The sequence below is a fragment of the Polyergus mexicanus genome, unplaced genomic scaffold (assembly GCF_030449975.1).
Source record: "Polyergus mexicanus isolate NDT 795.1 unplaced genomic scaffold, iyPolMexi1.0 SCAF_5, whole genome shotgun sequence".
Lineage (NCBI taxonomy): Eukaryota > Metazoa > Arthropoda > Insecta > Hymenoptera > Formicidae > Polyergus > Polyergus mexicanus.
In genome coordinates this window covers 12,047,553-12,065,211 of record NW_027223325.1, presented here as the reverse complement: position 1 = coordinate 12,065,211, position 17,659 = coordinate 12,047,553, and the positions used below count along the sequence as shown (strand labels likewise).

The window sequence follows — 17,659 nt, the reverse complement described above, 5'->3', positions numbered from 1 at the left end:
GATAAAACGCGTAATGATTTCGCCATCTCCCTTTTCACTTTAAAAAATTTTCTTAATCGTACAAAGACAACAATACACGCGTGCGTGTATTATGAATTTCTGAATATGAAAAATTATGATATTATTATTGCGCTCGCTTCTGTCGTAAAGTGAGGGATGCAAAAGCAGGGAAGAAGAAAAACGTGAATTTCATTGAACGTCATTGTCGAATTTTCAAAACCGAGCCTCCGTATATCGCGATACCCTCGATAGTTGAAAAGGATGCTTGTTGGACACACACGAGACTTATTCGGTGGCTTACACGAGCTGCCTGCCAATAGCCAGCGATCTCTTAAACTCTAATTCAGCCACACCCGACCGCCGCAAAGTGGCCACTATGGCACCTACATAGACTCGTTTTATCGTTTCGCCGCCACTGTGGAGGGAAAATAAGCAATTTCCCCCCTTTATTCGGTCGCGACATAGTCGATTCGAGCGAAACGCGGGGTCAATTCGCAGTCAAGCCTCGACATTAATACTCATTTCCCCGCGGATGGAACATACAATAGTTTTGCATTTTTCCTTTTTGGCGACTCTCTCCTTTCGTAACGATTCAAGCCTGTACAAAATTATGCAAAAGAGCGATAATATTACACGATAATACGCAATGTTTTACCATCGAGTAGCGCTCGAGTTTGAAAACTGTTGAATGTATTAGGTGTACAACTTTGCTTCCGCCGTTTTTTTTCCGAAATTCGAGGCTTTATTGTAAAAAACTGGTTATACATTTATGATTCAAAGTATTGTCCACTCCCAATGATAGTGCCAATTCTTTTTGACTTTGACTCGAGTCTTCGTTAAGTAATGCCTCCAATTCTGCATCTTCGAAAACCTTCTCTCTTCCACCGCTATGCCGGTCTTCGACGTGAAAATCACCGTTCTCGAAGCGTTGAAACCACTCGCGACACGTTCTTCCACTAATAGCGGCTTCACCATAAGTATTTGAGAGTATTCGATGAGCCTCAGCCGCAGATCTCTTCATATCGAAGCAGAAAATTAAAACCTCCCGCAAATGACGAGAATTTGGCTCGTAAACTGACATTTTTAATCGAGAATAACTTTATGACGCGGACACAAATCGACTAAAATGTTTCTATGGGGTTATGTTGACAGATGCCCAAGTTTATGGCATGACGTCTACGATCTATTTATTTCGACCACTACTTACCGCTAAAGCCGTCTATAGGAAAACGGCGGAAGCAAAGTTGTACACCTAATATATACGCGTAAGATGAATCTTTCAGGTGTGCTTAGTCGATATTGTCTAATTTTTATATATTATCTTTTATTCTATAATTTTATTGTATCAATTGTTCGATAATATCGGCGCGACGAGAAATCTTACGACAGGACCTGCTAATTTTATATTTAGAACAATAAACGAAGCATGTATGGGTGTGAAAGAAACTATAAGTAGATTATCCCTTCGGGTGGGCTGTCGGGTAAAGTCAGGTATTGTAATTCTCGATAGTTAATGATTTAATCGTGGAGAATTACAAAGTACACATTAGTAACGCAGATTTCATCGTATGCTCACGTGGAGTCGGATAGATTTCGCGGATTACGTGCCACGTGTCCACGTGTCGTCGGGAAGCCGCGGGGTAACAGCGTCATGTCGTTAGCATGGACATGTTTCTATCAAATTTCTCGCTGGTATAAAATGAAATATTAACGATATCCGGCGATCCTGGTGATATCGGATCGACTCGATGCCGGGGTCCATTCGACGCCGACCTTCCGAAATCTGCTTTACAAGTCTCACGAGTTTGCGTAATCCGTGTAATCAACGCGCTCCGCGGGGACGCGAACGGTCCATCAACGATCGTCGAATAATCTCGGGGAAGTTTTGGATGCGTTGCAAATATCCGTCTCCGATGACCGCGCCGAGATGCAGAGTTTCCGCGTCTAATTCGATATTGTAGGGATCTTACTCGAGGGCGCGTTCGAATAAGAACGAATACCAAATTACGCGCGATTTAAAATATTCATTGAAATAGTTACTATCACTAATCGATTCTTTCAATGAGACTTTTCATTAGTGACTACTCACTGTTCTTTTCAGCGATAATACGAATTCACGATTCCGTTTAAGAAAGAAGAGATAATTTTTGATCGATATTTACATCATTCTAAAATAATAAAGTGGAATCCGCGCGCTCCTTCAACAATTGCCGATTGAATTCCTAGCCGAGTGCTACCTTCACTCTGAAAATTGCGAGAGAAATACGTACTCCCGGTCGGCGAAATCCGCTGAGCGTGATAAAATGATCCCTTCCGAGTGTGCGCGCCGACCGAGCGAGTAAGGATGTCGTTGAGGATCATTAATCATGCGATTCCACCTGCGGACGAAGAAGAAGAGCGGGAATGGCATTGAGAGGAGGTCTCCAAAGCCCACGCGCGCGTTATTGTACGCGTGCGGCAGGTTTATCCGGCCTTTAATGCGGCCCACCTTAAGCGCCCACCGCGTTACACGCGCGCGTCTCTCTCCGTGCCGCAATAATATAGAATAGGACTCGAAAATCGTTGCTTATTCCGCAAAGTACGGGATTATCGTACCGCGGATATAGCGAGGGGGAAAAATACCGCGACAATGCTCACCGGACAATGTATGCCCGCGATATACCTCTCTCTTTGTGTACATCGTAAGACGACCGTATGCGCGCGTCGCTGTCGTCGTTAAGACGGCTTCCTTCCTTTCGCGTTAGAATCTCGATGGACCCCGGCTTTCGCCTCCCCAAAGTCGAAATGAAATGCATCTCTCGCGTGATTTTTGATCCGAGTCATTCGAGATGCGCGACGAGTATCGTTCTTACGACTGCTTATGCGCGAGATTTATACTCAAATCGGGATATAAACCCGCGAAATAAAGTAGCGATAGTGCATGGAAAAAAAAAAAAAAAAAAAAAAAGATCCCGACGCGTTTCTTTTTGACGACTCGATCTCTCGGCGGTCAATCCTCGTCGACGCGAGAAGGATCGAATCTTGTAAATACATTATCCAGATTTGCCCTATCGACAATCTTTTTCTCGAAGATATTCGTCACATATGGTCGTGTCCCACGATGACGTTTCCTTCCTACTTTCTCTTCTCTATCTTTCTCAACTCTTCGACATTCCCTTTCGTGTATTATAGCCGTAGACTCTCTTACCTATTTACGTACGGCCTTTTTCACGTTCGCCCGTACGATCCCGTGTGTTTACGCCGATATTATTTCATTTTCCGCTAGTCCTGCTGTCCCGGGACACGACGGGACCGACGCGACGCGATCGTCTCCCATCGGACCACGATGGGGATATAACTTTATTTACCGGTACACGACCACTCCCGCCGTCTTGACCAGGATAAAGCCTGTGTTCATTTACTGGTGTTCCGCTGGTGTACTCGAGGATCGATAAGGCGTAAATTCGTTTATAGAACTGACAGCACCGGTCTGCGATTTTCTTAAATAGAGACCAAATTCTATCTGGTTTTTTAACATTGCATTCCTTTTTTGTATCATCAGCATACGTTTAAACGATATTTTTTCCCGGTACAATAAATAATAAATTTTGATTTTCATGATACATTTTTTTGAGATTAAAAGAACTATCGAAAGTTTCTTTTCCACGCTTTTACACGTCGTCGTCTTACATTCCATGACCTTTAAGAAAGATTCTTCCAAGGGTCTATCAATCCGATCGGCGACGTTGTCGTCGTCTTCGTCGTCTTCGTCGTCTTCGTCGTCTCTCTTGGCGATCAGACCGATATATTTTCTCAGCACTCGGGATTTTCCTCCGAACAGGACGCACTACGCCACCTCGAGAATGCTAGAGACTCCTGTACCAGCTTCTTCGGATATATTCTACTATCGACCATATCCGGTCACGCCGGGTTGACCGCACACACGTACACACGGAGATTTGTACAATATACAGGATTACTCAGAAATCATTATTCTTTTCTTTCCCATCTATCGTCGATTCTCTCGGTGAAAAGTTATATATAAAATTGTTGGTTTTATAATTTTATCAACAGTTATTATTATTCTATTACTATCATGACTGATACGACAATTTATATCTACTATTTTTCTATAACCGTTATAATTTCTGAGGCATCCTGTACGAGTGATACTGGCTGCGCGAGTTTCGTTTCATCCTACTTGTTGGATAAAGTCCTTGGAGTGGCCAGTGAGGAAAGGACCTCTTCCTTCCTTCCTTCCTTCCTTCCTTCCTTCCTTTCTTCCTTCCTTCCTTCCTTTTTTCCTTCCTTCCTTCTTCCTTCCTTCCTTCCTTCCTTCTTTCTTTTCTTTCTTCCTTTCTTCCTTCCTTCCTTCCTTTCTCCCTTCCTCCCTTCCTCCGATCCTTGTCATTCTCCTTCCTTTTCTGCGAAACGCGTGGAGAAGGGGGATTGTTTGCACTGGCCTCTCTTCCATCGTTTCACCTTCCTTAGTCCCTGGATTCTGTCTACGCCCCGCGGGATCCCGCCACCCCGTCGTTTGAAGCTCAGATTGCTTTTATACCATGGATTGATTGACAATATACTTACGTTAGCCGAGTGGACCGTACAGTTATGGAGACGGCTACACCCTCTTTGCCTTCCTGTTCCCATCCTGGTGCTACCGCTGTTAAAGCGCGACCCTCTTCCCTACGCTAGGGACATCGCCGCGGGATCCTTCTACTCCCTTCCTTTCGTCCCTTCCTTCGTTTCTCTTCGTTCATTCACTTGTATAAAAGTAAGCGATTCTCAAAAGATATTGCTCCTCGGTAGAAAACATGGGCAAATTTCTCGGACAAGCGTACGGTTTCACATCCCGTGGCCACATACATTTGCGACAACCGGAGAGAGAGAGAGAGCTTTTTTATTAAAACAAACTATGTGAAAAAAATATCAAAGTAAAAAAAAGAAATTTCAAAACAAACTACTTTTGAAAATAATATTTTCTTAATTATTTTATTTTTGTTTTGTGATAAAGAAAAAGAGAAAGAAACGTTATAGAGAAATAATACTTTTAACATTATATATATATATAAACAATAACGTGAATTTTCGGGGATATCTACGTTATACATCTTTTCCTTTAGTAAAGAAATATTTGAAAAATATCTATTCTAATTACTCGCATTGATGCATTTCTTATAAATTGCAGCAGAATCATAATTACAATTAGTAAGCATAACATAAGTATAATGTAATGTAATAAGCCGATTAATCGAATAACTGCACATAATAATTATTGCTCTCTGCTATCGTGATTTTCTACATTAATCGAGTTATGGTCCGCACGTTACATATGTAGTATGAAAAGTTGGCCGAGATTGTATCGGACAACTGGGGACCTGTTCGGAATCCTGTTTTAAAGTCCGAAAGTAACCCCTGCCGTTCTTCGGAGGGATGGGGTAGCGCTATTCAATGAATTCAAAATGCGTTTGGAGAGTCTCTGGCTCCTCTCTTCTTTGCCCTCCCTCTTTTCCGGAAAAGACGTATGAATCGTCTGCGGATGATTGCGGTTCCCTGAGCGTGAGACACTTTAGAGCTTATGTCCCCGGAATACGTAACGTAGGATTTCGGAGGCGCATTCTTTCTCATCCTGTCCGTTTCTCGTTCATCCCATCTTTTATTTCTCCGCGATTTTTTTAGGCGCGTTTGCGTTAAAATTATCTTTCTCTTTTTACAAGCATAATATTCATCAAGTATCGCAATTGCGGATCAGAGATAGTTCACAATGTAGATTTTTGCAATTGATTGCGATTGTCCTTAAATTTGACAATTGTCTTAGTAAATACAATATTTATATTGTATTGGAGTAAAAAAAAAAAAAAAAAGATATTTGTCTTAACTATTTTCAAAGATAAGTAACACGTTCTAGTTTGTTAACAAATTGCAAAGTAACGTCAACCCTTTAATCGCGACGAGATTTTGCTTTCGATCCAAACAAGATATGGTTAGATTTATTGGATGTGTGTCGTTGCGGACGAAAATGGGATGCATCGGCCGCCTAAACTGCGTTTTACGACTGACAGCGTCGTAAAACGTAATATAAATTTACGCATCGTAAGATTTTGGACGCATAAATCGATTCGGTACGTATTGTTTGAGAATAAACGATCTTAGAAATAGAGATTCGCAATTTTTAAATACATAGTCTATCATATTTGATACTTTTCGATACACACAGGTACATATATAAATCTGCTATCTTTTTTTTTTTCTCTTAATTCTTGGCATATTTCACGCACGTATTCGATACATAGAATATATGTAGTTTTCTTTTTAATTTTAATAATATTTCTAAAGATTTATTTATATTAATTCCATTCTCTTTGCTTGCTTGATAAAATATTTTTTATCGCAAAAATATTTCATTGATTGCAAAATATTATGTAACAATACTTTAATAATGACGGGTATACATAGCCATAACTTATGATACATATATCGGATTGATCGAGAGACGCTAAAGTTCCGTTATATACTCTAGAAAATTAGTCGTCATATTCGTCGTACTCATCGACGGGATATACCTACAAACCCCGACTTCTTCTTCTATCATCCTCCACCACACCTCTGCTGATCGCTTTTCTTTCTTCGGGTAGTGGCGTTGCCTCAACCCCGCCCCGATCCGTAAATATTGGCGACCCCGTAACAGCTTCTCGTAAAAATCGCTTGATTACAACCCCTCCTCCTTCATCACCCAAACGTCGTTCATCAGAGGAGATTGCAATGAAAAAAAGTATATATATATATATATAAACACGCATGCAACCTTTGACATATCAAGGTTGATCTAGGTTGATTAAAAAAATGCCTTTGTATGAAGATGGCAAGAATACGTTGAAAGAGAAAGAGAGAGTATTCCAACATAGCGATATATTTAAATTAAATTTGGTCAAACAGATATCTTAATTGTTTCTTAAAATTTATTCTTCTCCGAAATGACGATTCAAATCTGGACATTTTCGATGAATCATAAAATCAAGCTCGATAAATAGGAAGATAGTCACTAGGAAGGATTTTTCTCCTTCGCAACGAAATAGCGTAACAAATAATTCAGTTAGGGGAATATTAAGGAATGAAGTATTTCTGCTTTTTATTTATCGTAAAACCGAGATGGCGGATTAATTCCTGGCATAATGAGAAACAGATTTTATATTTTTTAGAGATATAAAATTGTGAAAAATTTGCAATTTTAAACATTTTTTCATCACGATTCGCTGTAGAAAGTTCGAATATCAGCTATTTCGTCTACGGATTCTTTGAGTGACTTCACAGATTGATCGTTCCTTTTTTCAGAAAAATTTCTAGGCATCGACTACCTACTTCGAAAAAAGAAAAAAAAAGAAAAAAAAACTATTTTTTTTTCTGCTTTGCATGTCAATCGCAAGAAAATTATCCGCAACATGTTCGATGCTTTTTGCTAGAATCGTGCGTGTCGCTATAGCTAGATAACGCATATTGCGTCAACCATGATATTTTTTTCGGTCGTAATAACGACGCGTAGCCGCTAGCCGCGCAACGCGTCACCCTCGATATTTCAATAGGCTGAAACTTGATACGATCTGATCGATAGTTCGTCCATATTGTTGCCACAGGGGTGGGAACGTGCCGTGTATATCGTTACGTTATGTAACCTGTTAAGTGGCTTGATGTTGTTACGGATTTTCGAGATTATCGCGCACATCGGGGGCGAATAAATCTCGTTGCATTCCGCAATTTTACGTATTTGCATTGGGAGAATTTTTTATTTATTTATATCATCGCGATCGTGACGTCGCGACGCGCGTTTGCGCGATAATGACTTACTATTCATCTCGTATTACGAAAGCTCGTGTATTTCGAGACACGCTTTTCTCATGCGACACGTCTTAATGACGAGACGTGCTTTTTCTGTTTCAGATTCTTCTACTTGTATCACTTTTCTTTCTACGCGTATCATTATCGATTTAATGGGCAGTACAGCAGCCTGGCGCTCGTCACATCTTGGCTCTTTATACAGGTGAGTAATTTGGTATCGTATTATTTTATCCAGGATAGATAATATAAAATTCTATGATTTCATCAAAATTCGACTCAATCAATGACACCAGGACACGGAGAATAGTAATCGGGAATAAATTCTCTTGGCGTGTACATAAATGTGCTGACGGCCGATGAGGGGTAGGAATATTTATGCGATGTACATTATTTTGGAATTAAAGTGGCGCGCGTCCCGTCGCGAATCGTGAAATAATCGTCTTCGCGATAAAAACTCTACCACGGAAATAGAAAAGTTCTCCCGAGAAGAATTGCTCTTTTTCATTGAAACGGACATTGTGCGCGATCACTTGAATATTCCGCGACCTACTTGCTGAGTACTTGAGCTGATACGGTCGATCTAAGTTTAGCAAAAGATTCTTTCCTTTCCCGGCAATCGAGCTGAGTTTAAAAATTGTATCGCGGATACATACAAGATTTTCTATCCTTCCGCAATTTATGTCAGCACATTTTGAATTTCTTAGAACTTAGTAGTTGTAGTATGTTTGATCGATGGATGATCGTTATCGCTCTGTCTGTCTATATAATTCATGTATTAGATGTACAACTTTGCTTCCGCCGTTTTCCTATAGATGGCTTTAGCGGTAAGTAGTGGTCGAAATAAATAGATCGTAGACGTCATGCGATAAACTTGGGCATCTGTCAACCTAACCCCATAGAAACATTAGTCGATTTGTGTCCGCGTCATAAAGTTATTCTCGATTGAAAATGTCAGTTTACGAGCCAAATTCTCGTCATTTGCGGGAGGTTTTAATTTTCTGCTTCGATATGAAGAAATCTGCGGCTGAGGCTCATCGAATGCTCTCAAATACTTATGGTGAAGCCGCTATTAGTGGAAGAACGTGTCGCGAGTGGTTTCAACGCTTCGAGAACGGTGATTTTCACGTCGAAGACCGGCATAGCGGTGGAAGAGAGAAGGTTTTCGAAGATGCAGAATTGGAGGCATTACTTAATGAAGACTCGAGTCAAAGTCAAAAAGAATTGGCACGATCGTTGGGAGTGACTCAACAAGCAATTTCAAAATGTATAACCAGTTTTTTACAATAAAGCCTCGAATTTCGGGAAAAAAACGGCGGAAGCAAAGTTGTACACCTAATACATACATTAATCAGCTAAATATGTTTAAGCACGCGGTTAAAAATTTTTAATAAATGCATCTTAAATAAATTATATTCGGATTGGAATATATCAAAGAGAAAGAGAGAAAGAGAATTTCAGAGATGTAGATTATGATTATTGTCCAATGTGGCTTCTCGATAGATTAAATAATGTCAAATCCCATCATTGTTCCTATATTGCATTAATTAATGTCCAACACACATGAAAGTTTGCTAGATTAACATATCTGAAATATACATAAGAGGAAAATGTTAAAATATCTGAAAAGGAGTAGTATACGGCTCATTTAGAAAGTTTCACATTTAATTTTACAAGATTGATATAATATGTATTTGGTACGCGCGATTGCATCATAATCTGGTGTTTATAATTAACAAAATGACAGTAATTATATACCGCCCGACAATGATTCGTTCCGTTTCCCTAGGTGAATATGGGAGTAGGGATAAAATATATATATATATATATGAAGTATTTCGAGAGTGGAAGGAAATTGACAACATACGTATGACGCGTTATTGTTTTGATAGGCTGGCATGTTGTTATCATCATTCGTACGGTGAAGCTCGAGTGGGAAGGCAGCGGCACGAGAGTCCGTCGTATTATTTTTTGAAAAACGTAATTATTCCAAGCAATTATTACAATTTGCGATTAACGAATTTATAAACCGCGTATACCGTCCGTTAATAACAGAGTCGCGGCGAGTATAAAGATATAAATGCAATTCTTTTTCATCGAGTAAATCATAGTCTCGTGCGATCGTAATATTTTCGGTACGAATATCCCAGCATCTACGTTCATCTCGCTAGCAGAGCGAAAAGGATCCTTGTCGGACAACGTGCATGTATATAAGACAATTAATTCGTAATCGAATGTAACTATAAATTTATTATATACAACGTATATATAAAAAACGTAATGCGTGGACGCCGGATTTATGACGCGAGTTTGCACTTCCGCCTTCAGGAATAGCGTCGAGATAGACGAGGGAAAATGGGGGAAGCACAATATTTTGCATGCGATCCCGTTGGCTACTGTTGGGAGTCCTGCGATTGACAGGAACGCTAGCGCAGTACGAGAACGAGGAACGAGCCGTGGTCGCTTGGCTGGATAGCCTAAAGCCGCCATCGCTCAAACTTAAGTTACGTAAACGCAACCGGGACAATGCTCCTGACAGGTCGATCGATAGAAATAATTTAATGCGGCTTCTTGGCTCCCATATACGAATGCGCGTAAGGTTACCTTAAAGGCGTGTCTCGTTCTTTTCATTAAGGACGCAGATATTTTCGTCGAGTAGATTTCTGTGTGTACGATGAGAGAGAAATATATTGTTATTTTCCATATAAATATATTCCACGAGGAAATAATATACGCTATTATGTTCTCTTAAATTTTGTTCGGTCTTTCTTGCAACTTTGCCGGGGTATCTACCCTTCCCCCCCCCCCCCCTAGAAAACACGAAGAACCTAGGAATTTTCAGGGATCTTTTTATATCTGAAAAAAAAAAAAAAAATTGGGAAATTCTCATGGAATTTTTTCTCAAAAAACGTTTCTCCCTTTGATAATTTAGTCTCTCTCTCTCTCTCTGCATTTCGTACATGTCACGTTCGACAAGTCCATCGGTCACGCACGATCGTATATTTATCCCCGTATTTAAGTAGAGTATCGTCTATTGTGACAGACGCGATCGATCGTAATAGAACATTTGCTATAAGCTACCGGAATTTCAGAAACAAATTTGCCGCTACGCCAATAATAAACGGTGGATAATCTGATTGGAGGGCGTACTTTGATAACGCAATAACTTATAATTAGATGATCGCGATGGCCGTATTAACACGTATTATTATAATGGCGTTACAATAGATAGCCGCTACGTTAATAACTACATTCGATATGTATTGTGTATATTTCACGCGTAAAAACTGAATACTCCATTAAAGTTTAATGGAGCGGTTAATTCACTCGATAAAAGATGTAAATGCATCACGATGCTACACGTCATTACGCGCTTGAAAAAAGATTATATTATTGTGTTGTATTCACTGTCCGATTGTCGGACACATTTATAGTGATTGTCGATCATTCTCGATATTATACGTGCAGTTTAATTCAACGAACATTTATATGACAAAACACGATTTATAGATACGTATTATTGAGAAAATTATTATAAATCGCAGATATTTTACAAGTATAGGGTTTAAAAAAAAATTACGTTTGGTTATTTTTTTTTTTTTTTTTAATGTTTTAAAAACAAAAGTCTTGGTATTTCGGATTTTCCAGATTACTTTCTTTTAAAATTTCAGATATTTTCTTAATATCAATATATATTATAATGAGTGAGATGAATTTTATTCAATCTTTGATGTAATATTTTTCCACAAGCGCCTAAATAAAACGATATGTCAACGCATTGGAGAACATGATCGAATATATGCTTTGTAAATAAACTGGCTTAACCCATCACGTCACGGTGATGACAGTTTTTGCCTGACAAACCGGGTTACAGGTTCGTTAACCGATGATCGATCATTTAACGAGCGACAATTATTTCCTAGCAATGAGTTTACGAATATCGCGTGGCGGCAAAATTCAAAAGGCTCCGGGGCACGTCGGCCGAGAATCGTTTCGATTCCCCCGGATGGCAAAGCTCTCGGCCGGCTGTTGTTGTTGTTGTTGTTGTAGGTCAGATTTTAGCCGATTAGCCCCGCGGCGTGATTATACGCCGATTCGATATCGGTGTCATTGGCGTTGATTATCCGCCAAACGAAAACTCGATATATCGCTCCCTCTTCCCCTTTCCTCTCCCTCTCCTCCTCGATCCTGCTCCCCCGTTTCCGCAATCGTTCCTCCCCCACCATTTTTTTTCCCGTTTACCTTAGGGGATCCGCTCCCGCTCATCACGAATCTTTCCACCGGTCTTCTTTTTCTCAAACGGCGCGGAATCGTTTCGCTCTCGTCGACGAATCGCCGGCAATACCATTTCCTTCGCGTCGTCGACAGGTGCCCGAGGGAGGGGAAACGGGAGGCAGGGACTCGAGATATCTATTTTCCATATCCAAGAGATTCTTCCTCTCGCTCATCCGTTCCACTCGCCATCTCCGCTTCACCTCTCCCGCGCGTCATTTGTTCACGCTGGATTTTTCGATTTTAAATAGAGCGTCAGGATCCAACAATTCTCATCGGCACGCGCGCAATTTATCTCATATCTCTATAAATCATTCTTTTAACACTGCTCCTCGCGTTGGTTCGATCGAGGGACGCGCGAATTATCTAATAATATATATATATATATATATATATATATATATATATATATATATATGTGTGTAACAGACGGGGAATTTAGTTTTGCGACGAGTAAAGCGAAGCCGCATTATTGCGATCTGTGCGGATCGGCAGAGTCAGGTTCGAATGAAGCAATTGCGGAGAAAGAGAGCGCTCTGATATAGAACGAATTTGGCGAATTTCCATTTAAATTTGCTAGGCGCGAGCGAACCGCACACGCATACACACGCATACACACACAAACACACACACACGGGTTATACGCGCGGAACGTAGGAGAGTGCGTGGAGAGCCACGTGTACCACGAGATATGTACCATGTATATCTTGTTTCTGATTTCTTCAGCGATGCAACGCGAAAAGAGACGCGCCAACTTTCATGGCACAATTTCAACTTGTAATGTATGTATGTATGTATGTAGATCCGCGATGATACAATATCAGGGAGAGAGATTTAGCCTAAAATGACATACCGCAAGTATAAAATCAAACTTTTTTCATTGACATTTGCGATTGGAACTTTTGTAATGTTTGAAGAAGCCGAAGCTCTGAATGCTGTAGCGACGTCATTGAAGGTCGATAATAATATGACGTTAATATTGACGTCAAAATTTCAAACAATGTGATTGTCAAACAGATGAATAATCTAATTGTACGAGAGACATAGATATGTCGTTTTGCTCATGTCACATATTTTAATATAGATCTATTCTTTAATTTATAGATTTACGAATTATCTTGTAAAGATTTTTTTTTTTTTTTGTTCCAGCACTCGATGCTGTACTTTTTTCATCACTATGAGCTACCAGTAATTCTGCAGCAAGCGCAACTGCAGCAACTTCTGTTTCGCAATCACGCCCAACCTCAGCAGGCGCAGCCAGCGACACCCAGCACGGCTCCGACCACCCCGGGTCCGGGATCGACGCCGTCGTCGCCGGCGACACCTTCGCCTTCGCCGAGTCCGAACGACACATCGACGCCTACGACGGAGCAGACGCAGCACAATTATATCACCGAGCTGTCCCAACTCGATCCGGAACCTAGCGGTCCGGAAGAAGGACCCGTCGTGAGCTCCGATACCGAGCGAACGTTCACGCCGACGACAACAACAGCTGATGGTCGTGACGATTCTGTTCAAGGTATGTCGTGACTTGTGTATCTTAACACTGTATTTATTTTATTTTGAGACACCGACTTACAAGTCACGATAAAGGAGATTATATTGTATTTTTGTGAATTTCTCGCGAACAAAAGTTGTTTAAAAATGTTTTAATGATCGATAAATGTCAACAATTATTTTTAATTTGAATAATTTCCTAATTATATAAAAAAAATTTTTCCGTCCTAATGACATGCGAGGCAAGTCGATTTTACTTAATAATACGACAGTCGTACTTTTAAACGTAATTATGAGTTAATTCTTTTCAGTGAATTTTTTCTCTAGGTATGCTTTATTTTTTTTTAATTTTATTTAATTTTATTTTTTTCATGAAGCTTCGCGAGGGGATTAAGGCGAATAAGTACAAGTGAAATTTTATTCCATAGTGCTAAAGAGTTAAACGTGCTATTGGATATCGTATATTTGATCGAACTTCGATATTCGTACAATGTATATGTATATATAGAGGAAGAAATTGAAACGATATATTTAATTATATATCGGCGCGGTGCATACGCGCTCATACATCTATTGAAACTTTCATACAATGGTAAAAAATTTTTCCCTTTTCTCTACAACGCTTGTTTCGGCTTAATTTTCTAAAATACGTTAAGACGCGAACGTTATCAGAAATAATGGGAAATTCACCCTCGAACGCGACAGGTCGATAGAGAAGCGATGGCGGCGATCCCGGGAGAAATGTGTTTTGGATAATTTTGAAATGATTGAAATCATTGTAACGTTGCAATCGTCGGTAATTTTATGATTATACGTTTCGCCCGTACTCGCGAAGCGCGCGGCGTTTCGCCGGTTTAGAGTTTTGAATGAGCACTTTGTAGATCCTGTGTCACTGACACTCGTCGCTTTTGGAGCGCGCCTACCCAGTTTGGCACGCGATACCGCGCTATCGTGTTTCAATACGAACGATCCAACTAGCACTGATTATTTTTCTAGGCTTTTAATTTCATCTCTCGTTTCTCGCACTCGTGGATAATCGATAATCGTTGTGACGCGCGCGCGAGCGTCCCATCGGAAACCAGTTTGTTTACAGCTGCGGTTTGACTTACAGAGTTGCGTGTTTACACCGCACGCATCGACAGTTTGACTTTTATTACGGATATTTGCTTTCCAAATTGCGTTAAAGAGTCTCTTTCTCTCTCTCTTTTTTTTTTTTTTTTTCCGCGACACGTCACGTAATAAGGAGCAATTTTACGTTGAACCGCAGTGTCGGAGGACGCGACGGTGTCTTCCGTCGCGAAGACGGACGCGGTTTCTTTAGCCACGGGAGCTACGAGTTCGTCCAACGATATTTCGTCCTCCGAAGGCTTCGAGGTCATCGAGTCTGCCGAGGCTGTACGCAGGGAAGCGACATCCACCGAGGATGGAAAGGAGCATTAGACTTTGTGCCGTGTGACAGACGCACGGCAGCCAGAGCGAAAGGAACGTCATTTCCATATGATTGCGGATTTTCCCCTGTCATGGAAGTTAATGTCGTAAAGTAATGCAAATATGGTCTTTGCGTAAGAAACGAACGAAGGCTTGATTTCGATGAAGGTAAGTTTAGAAGACGTTTCTTCGAGAGCGCGAATAGGTATCGCGCTTTTTCAAGTCGGAACCAATGGACGAAGAGAGGCAAAGATAGTTATAGGTTGATTAAATTTTCGATGGGAATAAAATATTATCGGGAATATCGGATTTAATGCACTTGATAATTCCATGTTAGATTCGTTAAATATATGATAGCAAAAGTTAGTTATTATGAATGTAATTTCGGGAATGATAAGACACAATGTTGTAATCTATCGCATTTTCGAATCTGTACAAATCGCGCGAGCCATTTATTATTTGTACTTCTAATGCAATGTATAATTCTTTTTAACGCAGTATCCCGTAATACCGTCTTAGGCTTAACGTTTAACGATCAGCATTACACAATACAAGATTTTATGCGTTAAAAGAATGCAACACATTTATACGATAAATGTTACCTTTTAATTGAAGCGTGAATAATCTCTCAAACATTCTCTCTCTTTCTCTCTTGTTTATTTTGTAAATATAATATTTTTTATTGCGTAAAGTAGGTATAAGTAGGTATATATTTTTCAAGTATATATTTTTCTTCAAAATATTATTACATTTATATTTTAAAATTATTCTATTTTTTTTTTTTTTTTAACTATTCTATTTCATTCGTTGGATAAACTTAAAATTTTTACATTTGAATCGCGCAAAGATGACGTAACTAAAGTGAAGATCGTCTCTAATCACTTTTTATTCGCATTCTTGTCTCTGCACTCTTCGTCTCTTGAAGATATTAGGGAAGCGTTAGTCGGCGAGACCGATAAGATTGTATTGTATTTTGATTTTCGAGCGCAACAAGTCAGAGTGCCTTCAACGGAACATTCTTTCACCGGAATCTTTTTTGCCATTTAATTAATTATATCGATAATGTTAGATCGCCGACAGGATCATTGGTATGATTGTACGTAAAGAGGATTCGTTACACGATCGATTGCAGCGTTTCTATTTTCTTTTTAATTTCTTTACGACATTCGATGGTATATCCGTTCGATAAGACGATTGACATAGAGGATTAATGTGATAGATGCGCGATCGAGTCTTGACTCTGTTGAACACTTTCAAATTTCCACAATACTATATCGTCAAGCGATGCGAACAGAGCTGCGTAAGAATTTTCTCGGTGCTCAAATTCCTACGTAATCAATTATGCGTTTAATAGCGAGTCACTCGAACAACTCTATGCGAAGGCACATGTAAGGATATAGCGAGTTCCTCAAACGCTTTCCTTCTTTTACTTTTTTAATCCACCGTATATATTCTATGAGATCTAATGTCTGTCCGAATGTGTTTCTCTCGTCCATATCTCCAACTCGTTGTTTTATAATTAACCGATCAGTTTTACGCGAGTTTAATCAGCAGCAAGGTATCAGCCGTAGGGATGATAAAATATCGCGGAATTGTAACATTAGTAGAAAGAGAGAATAAAAGAGTAGAAGAATGGAAAATGTTTGAATGAAGAAACCGCTTCTGAACGGAATCGCCGATATCGCGTTCGCCATCTCGACGCATTGTTACTTATTAGATTTATTAACGGTAATCGTCGTAATTGTAAGTTTACCGTATAATATGTATCGTTCCGGAGAGAGTCTGACGTGACGTCCAGCGATATCGTACTGTATTATGTATCGTCGGCAAGTGAAAAGAACGTCCCACGTTTTATTACGCGGTGTGAAATTTGATGGATGGGCGCGTGGAACGATTGAGCTTTATAACGAATGTGACAACACGCTCCCATTGTGACAATTGGCGCGATAAGAAACATTTCTCGCGCACCGCTGCGCATAACTTGCCATACGCTTGGCATACTGTACCAGCATATTGTAATATATATATATATATACATACTTGAGTTGAGAATTTTGGAACGAGATATGTCGAGGCATATTAATAACAGTGATGGAAGAAAAAAAAGAAAAGTACATTGCGTATCGCGCGAGCAAAATTATACACGTATGTCCGGTAAGGTTAACATAGGAACGATAAAAAAAGAAGAAAAGAAAGACGAATTATTTAAGAATTATTATGTTGAGTGTGTCGTTGCCGATTTTTGTTGCCACCTCCCCCCTCCCTTTCCCAGCGGAATTACATCTGTAAACACGCGAGCGATCGTATCTCTGTAAAATATTTTTTTCTCTCTCATCTCACTATTTATAATAAATAAGTTTCTTTTATAGTTGTATATATTATCGGATAATATTGTTACTGCTATTCTTACTTATCGCTATTTTATCGCTGCTATTACTATTAGATTATAAATAAAATCAGAGGTCTCTCTCATACATATATCATACTGTATCTCGATTTATTATCGATTCACGATTGTCATTTAGATGCGTTAATTCGCCCTTCTTCTTCCCGAAACCGTCGCGTCGCGTGGCGTCGCGTCGCTTCGAAGGGCGCGACAAATTCGAGATTTAAAAGAGATTCTCGTGAAATTGAAATTGATTGTTCAACTTGG

General features: G+C 39.8%; 1 protein-coding gene across 4 annotated transcripts in view; it reads left to right on the top strand.

Moving 5' to 3' along the window:
* Positions 1-16,867, top strand: part of LOC138933166 (membralin-like) — a 57,787-nt gene extending 40,920 nt beyond the window's left edge. For 3 of the 4 annotated variants that reach the window (XM_070295711.1, XM_070295708.1, XM_070295709.1), the window contains exons 11-13: positions 7,915-8,014; positions 13,231-13,600; positions 14,846-16,867. In XM_070295711.1, coding sequence (XP_070151812.1) covers positions 7,915-8,014; positions 13,231-13,600; positions 14,846-15,018 — 643 coding nt within the window. In that variant the 3' untranslated portion in view covers positions 15,019-16,867. Of the gene's footprint in view, positions 1-7,914; positions 8,015-13,230; positions 13,601-13,955 lie in introns of all 4 variants that reach the window. The other variant, XM_070295712.1, reaches the window with a different exon arrangement.
* Positions 16,868-17,659: the final 792 nt, after the last annotated feature.